This window comes from Mercurialis annua, linkage group LG8, assembly GCF_937616625.2.
Source record: "Mercurialis annua linkage group LG8, ddMerAnnu1.2, whole genome shotgun sequence".
NCBI classification, from domain to species: domain Eukaryota; kingdom Viridiplantae; phylum Streptophyta; class Magnoliopsida; order Malpighiales; family Euphorbiaceae; genus Mercurialis; species Mercurialis annua.
Window position 1 is genome coordinate 29154304 of NC_065577.1, and position 6513 is coordinate 29160816.

General features: G+C 40.5%; 1 protein-coding gene across 1 annotated transcript; it reads left to right on the top strand.

The window, feature by feature from the left end:
* Positions 1 to 2827: 2827 nt before the first annotated feature.
* On the top strand, positions 2828 to 3652 carry LOC126661839 (uncharacterized). Its single transcript, XM_050355718.1, has 2 exons — positions 2828 to 2941; positions 3131 to 3652. The coding sequence occupies exons 1-2, from the start codon at positions 2828 to 2830 to the stop codon at positions 3650 to 3652; spliced, it is 636 nt and encodes a 211-aa protein (XP_050211675.1).
* Positions 3653 to 6513: the final 2861 nt, after the last annotated feature.

Here is a 6513-nt window from a genome sequence, read left to right on the forward strand (position 1 = left end):
GAGTCTTTTTGTAGCGTTTTATAGCGAATTTGGTTGTATTTTGAGTCACATGTTGCTTATTTTTGTATCGAAGTGTTTCAAGTGCAAATTGAAGAAAAACGGGGGGAAAGAAGTGGCATTTATCAACAAGCATGTCTTGTTCGAGACAAGGTGTGTCTCGATCGAGACAGAGTGTGTCTCGATCAAGACACACCTAGAAATGGCTTGTCTCGATCGAGACAAGTTGTGTCTCGATTGAGACAGTGACTGGAAAAGCAAGGGCTGATTCTTTAAAGCCTATTTTGAAAGAAACACTCCCATTTCAAAGGAATCACCTCATTAATGAATATACGTGATGAAAAGCTAAAATGGCACATGTGGACAACTCCTTGGTCAATTCTGCTTCATTTAAACTTGTACTAGGATGTATTTTGATTCCATTTATGTCCTTAACTTATATAAGGATCATTTTGTTCCCATTTTAGGGTTGACACTCACTTTGAGAAACTTGTACCCACCATAACACTTATTTCCAGATTTTATTCTTTTTGTTCTTAGTGATATTTATAGTTTTTATTGTGGATTCAAGGTTATGATTATTACTTGAAGAAGTTTTATCATTATTGAAGATTACTATTCCTTTTTTCATCCTATTGTCGCTCTACTTACTTAATGCTTATGGGTTCCATTTATTATTTCAAGGTAACTGATCTCTACACTATGTTCTCTCTTTCTTTTTGTTTAGTTGATGATGCTATGTTAGTTATGAGTAGCTAAACCCCATTTTTAGGGGTTTTTATTCTAATTGTCATGCTTGTTGATTAAGTAATTAGGGTTAATATGTGATTAGAATTTGTTGTGTTTATTGGGCTTCGTTCTTAGATTAAATTGATCTTTTAATCTATGTTTTGTGTTTAGTTAATTGAATGAGAGTTATTTAATTAAACAGACTAGTTAAAAAAAAGTTTAGGGCTTAATCACGCGAGAACGGTTTAGGGCTTAGGTGGTTGTTAAGTTTGCGGATTAATCGGGTTTGATTAACATTGTTGAAATCTAAATACGCGAGAGCGATTTAGATTTCGGTGAATTGATCAAGCTTCTATTCTTTCAATTTTAGACTCGAGAGTGCGAAATTTATACCTTTAGATAGCTTGACCCGAACCAATAACACTATTCAACCTAATTACTTAGGATTTATTTTGGCATGATTTAGCAACCTCTACCCCTATTTCCCAATTTGTTTAAACCCGTTTAATAGTTGATTACTTTAGTTAATTGTTTGCTTAGTATTTAAATTGTTAATTTGTTTAGTTTTGTTCCGATAATTGTTTAATCATAATTCAAATGCTTTCTTGCTAAACGAATTACGTTTCAAAGTTGATTTTCATTCTTGTCAAATCTTTTATCCCAGTGAGTTCGATATAGGACTTTTGTCCAGTTTATTACACGTTGCGATACCATGCATTTCGGTAAGTGACCAACAAGTTTTTGGAGCCGTTGCCGGGGATGAGATTGTATTTGATTTATTGAAAGTATTTTGAAACCTGAGCGAGTTAGTTATATTTTCTGTTTTTATTTTACTTGTTTGTTTTAGCTTTTTGTGGTTTTACGCGTGGGTGCTCTTGTTTTTGTTTGTGTTAGGATTTTACTCGTAGTGTATGCATAATACACGCCCATCCAAATTCCTGCTTGAACTATACCAAGAGGATCTCGGAAGTTTCGAAAGACGCGCGCGTTGAGCCAACCGTCCGCCCGTTAACATGGAGGGTTTTTGGAGAAGAATACCACGTAGAAGGTTTCAACCCTCACATAGAGGAAGGGTGACAACAATATCCACAACCCCCTCCTCCTATTGAGGATAGGAAAAGAGCAAGGTCAACATCTCCCAAGACAACAAAACCCAAGGGATGATCGCCCACAACTACCGCAACCTATTCAAAGGCGTATCTTGGGCGGCTTCTTCTTGTCGGAGGTTGACAATGTGGATTATGGATGCTTCTCCCAACCGGTGCAAGGGGCTACATTTGAAATCAAGCTGAGCACCATCTAAGTCATGGAGAACCGGTGTGGTTTTTATGGGTTATCTAATGAAGACCCCAATGCTCACATTGCCAAGTTCCTAGGAGTAATCAACACTTTCAAACTCCACAACATAACTGCGAACCAAATCAAGCTCCGGATGGTTTCTTTCTCATTGAAGGACAAGGCAAGTTTATGGCTACAATCTCTTCCCAATGAGTCAATCCATTATTGGAGGGATTTGCCTCAAGCTTTTCTCACTAACTACTTCCCCAATAGGGAAAACCGCGAGGTTGAATAAGGAAATCATAGACTTCTTGCAATATGATGGGAGTCATTAAGAGTGAATGGGAAAGGTTCAAGGACCTTCAACAGAATGTTCCACATCATCACCTTATGAAGGAGCATGTGATCCAAATCTTCTAAAATGGAATGGGTGAAACTACTGGAGCTACTATTGATGCGGCCTCGGGTGGATTGTTAATCCAAAAGACGTATGAGGAAGCCCTTGATTTGTTGGATCAATTGGCAATGATTAGTAGTTCATGGCCATTGGAAAGAAGAAGACCACCGGGTCAAAAGTCAGTTATGACTCTAGAAGATGCTCTCAAGAAGCAAAGGAACCCAAGGAATGCTCCGGTTGCTTATGTTCAAGTGGGTTATGAGTTTTATGGTGACTATAATCATATGGGAGGAGAATGTCTAGTTGCGGGCCAAACTTTGAGTGAACAAGTAAATTACATTGGTGGTCAAAAGCAAGGTAATGACCCTTACTCCAACACTTACAATCCGGGTTGGAGGATTCACCCTAACTTTGGTTGGTAGAATAATGATGGGCAAGGTAATACGCAAGGTCACAAATAAGCGGGTCCAAGCTTTCAAGGTGGACATAGGCCTCCACAACAAAAAAGAAACTACCACCACAACAATGGCAATAATTAAGGCAATAGACCTCAACACCCTCACGGGTTCCAACCACAAAGGAATCTGGAAAAGGGGGTAAGCTTGATAAGGTGCTTGAAAGGTTGAAAAGGATGGAAATGGACTCAAGGCAAAAAGACATGAATCATGCATCCACCATTCATCATTTGGAGACTCAAATCTATTAACTAGCCACCACTCTTCAAGGTAGAGAGCTCAAGGCGGTTTACCTTCAACCACGGAATCTAATCCGAGGGAACAACTCAAAGCGGTTGAGCTTAAGAGTGAGAAGACACTTGAGAAGGCTAATGATAAGAGGCCAAGAATTAAAAAAGATGAGCCTATTGTTGTTGAAGACATTACATGCTCTAGCAAAGAATTGCCAAGGGTTAGTGAGGAGGTAGTTATTGAAGCTGAGGAGTCATATGTGAGACCACCTTCACCTTCTCCATTTGCACCTAAGGTACCCTTTCCAGGTAAATTGAAGAAAGTGCCCGATACTCAAAAATTTCACAAGTTCTTGGAGATATTCAAGAAGCTCCAAATCAACCATAGCCTTGCGGATGCCTTGAGGGAGATTCCCCTATATTCTAAGTTCATCAAGGACATTATCATGAACAAGAGGAGTTGGGTGAAAGATGGCACTATCTTTCTACAGAAAAGTTGTAGCTCCATCATACAAAGTGTTTTGCCAACAAAACTAAAAGATATAGGGAGTTTTACTATTCCTTGAAATATAGGAATGTGAACTTTATTAATTGCTTGTGTGATTTGGGTTCTAGCATTAATTTGATGCCTTTGTTTCTTTTTAGGTCCTTGTTAGGTGATCAACCGGTGAGGCGCACCTCGATGGTATTGCAACTTGCTGATAACTCTCTTAAGAAGCCGTATGGGTTAGTTGAAGATGTACTTGTTAAAGTGGATAAGTTCATCTTTTCGGAGAACTTTGTGATCCTAGACTATGCGGTGAATAAGAAGTGTCCAATGATCCTCGTTCGCCCATTCATGAATACCTCTTAGGCTTTGCTTGATGTGCACGCCGGAATGCTTACTTTGAGAATCGACAAAGAAAGGGTCGAATTTGACATGAAGAGAGTGATGCGGAATGCCATCGAGGAGGAGGAGGAATGCATGAGGGTGGATCTAATATATGAAATAGTTGAGGAGCAACTAAAATTGAACATTGAGAGGCTTAATGGTAAAACGAAAGGGGATTTGGAACAATCAAATGTCCCAGAAGCTTGTTTTGATCAAAACAACCTTGTTTCTTTCAAAACATAAGACCCAAGAAGCAGTGAGAAGCCTCAAGAATCATTTTTCATTCGAAACAAGGCTGTCTCGATCGAGACAACATCTATCTCGATAGAGACACCATCTGTTTTGATTGAAACAAGTATACCAATAGAGGTGTCTGTTTTTTTCAACTTTCAAAGGTCGTTTTTCATTCCTATGACCAAGACACAAAGTATTCGGAGGAGGATGAACCAAGGCCTGAGATTTTGACCAAAGTGAGGGAATAACACCACCTTCCTCCGTTGTACCGCCAAATGTTAAGCTAAAAAATTACCACCTCATCTCCGATATGCTTTGGTAGGCAAAAATAAAACATTGCCCATTATTATTGCCAACGAGCTATCAGATGCTCAAGAGAGGAGAGTTATTCAAGTGGTGAAAAGTCATACTTTGGCCATGGGATGGCAAATATCTGATATTCGTGGTATTAATCTTCTAGTGGTGATGCATAAAATCCACTTGTAATACGAGTCTAAAGCCTCCGCACAAAGGCAAAGAAGGCTAAACCCGAATATGAAAGAAGTAGTTCACAAGGAGATAGTCAAGCTTCAAGACGCCGAAATCATATACCCCATATCCGATAATGGATGGGTGAGTCATACCCAATGTGTTCCTAAAAAAAGGGGGATGACGGTAGTTGAGAATGAGAAGTGATGGATCCGAATATTGGATGTCAGTCTAAGAGTTGGGATCTTTTGGGGTTCAGATCAAGTGTCTGTTAAGTAGTGATTGGTTTTTTATGCACGGACCCCTTAGCAGGTGGAGTTGTGGCCCTTTTATAGTGTTTTTAGTGCGCTCCGTTTTCCCTTCTTCATCTAGACGATGTGGGATTTGTGGGTTCCTTCCTTTTACCTTATTTTATTCGCTTGTTCCATCATTAATCCCCCCCCCCCCCCCGAGGTATTGCAATAACTGGGTATTTATGCCGAGATTCGTTCATTGCAATCTATATTGTGGGGGATTTCTTCGTAAGTTTTTACAAATGATATTGACTTTGCTCTTCTCCTAGTCGTCTGATGCGACTGTTTTGTGTTGACTTTTATGAAACTGCTCAGCCTAAGCCGGTTGTAAGGAGGTTCGGTAAGCTGACTTATACGATCTTTATTTGTCTTGTGTTGATTATGGGTTCTCCTTGTGCCTTTTGTAGCATGTTTTGGTTGTTTGGTTTTGTTTGGCCCAACCAAAACAGGCTACCAAAAAAGCTTCGAGGGGATTCTGTGTTTTGTGTAGGCTGGTATTTCTTTCGTATGCTTATCTTTCCCTTCTTCTCTCATGGATTCTCCCTCGTTTTGTTTTTCTTTCTGCCTTATATTGGGGTTCTTTCTGTGCTTTTCCTATCTTGACTGGGTTGATTGGCTTTGCTCATTTCAACCCAAGCAAGCTACAACAAGGCTCATGGAGACCCCATGCCTATGTCTGTTTTCCCCAGGTTTTTTCTCTCTTCTTCCTCTTTTTTTAATGCTGTGTGTTCATGTATTTGTAGCTATCGCGTCTTTTGAAGTTCTTCCTCGTTTCTCGCGCGTCATTCTCTCTCCTGATTTCTTACGGTTGGATTGCATGTGCCTCTTCGATATTAGTGTTACAGTGGTTATAGCTTCTTTTTACCATTTATTACTTCTGGGTTTTCCCTTTTTACCCTTTTTGTTTTATCTTTTTACCCTCTCGGGAAAGTTTATTAATAGCTCTTTTTCTTTGCATTTCCTTTCTTTACATCTTTCGTGATTTTTCTTTTTATCTCTCAACTGTTGTCGTTTCCCCTTCTCCTGCTGCTACGCCTTCAGTGACTCCTCCTTCTGCTTCTTCCGAGAGTAGTCGGAAGCGCCCTGCTACTGGTCCTTCGGATTCCTCTTTGAAGGACGTGCCTCGCCCTCATCGGGACGTGCCTCGCTCCACCTTTGTGTTGAAGGGTAGTGCTGTCGACCGGGACTGCTTTATTCTTCTGAAGGGGGCTCCTATTGACTCCAACCACATTTAGAACGCTGTTTCCGATTATCTTCGGAGTCAGTGTTTGTTGTCTATGGTTGGACAAGTCCTTGGCGTGGGGGTGCGCCTTCCATCTACGCTACTTGTTTACGGCTCCTTGATGAGGTCCGTCGGTTGGAGAACGATTGGACTTGTCTCTCTAATTTCAAGAATTCTCGGACGGAAGTTGGCGCTCAATTTGCACAAATGTCTGCGGCCTTGGCTCGTTTTCAGGAGGCGTAGAAGCGGCAATCGGATGAGATCCTTCTTTTGAGGGCTTCAAACGAGTCTCTGAGGAACGACCTTCGTGAGAAGACTGTTCTTGCGACCTCTCTAGAG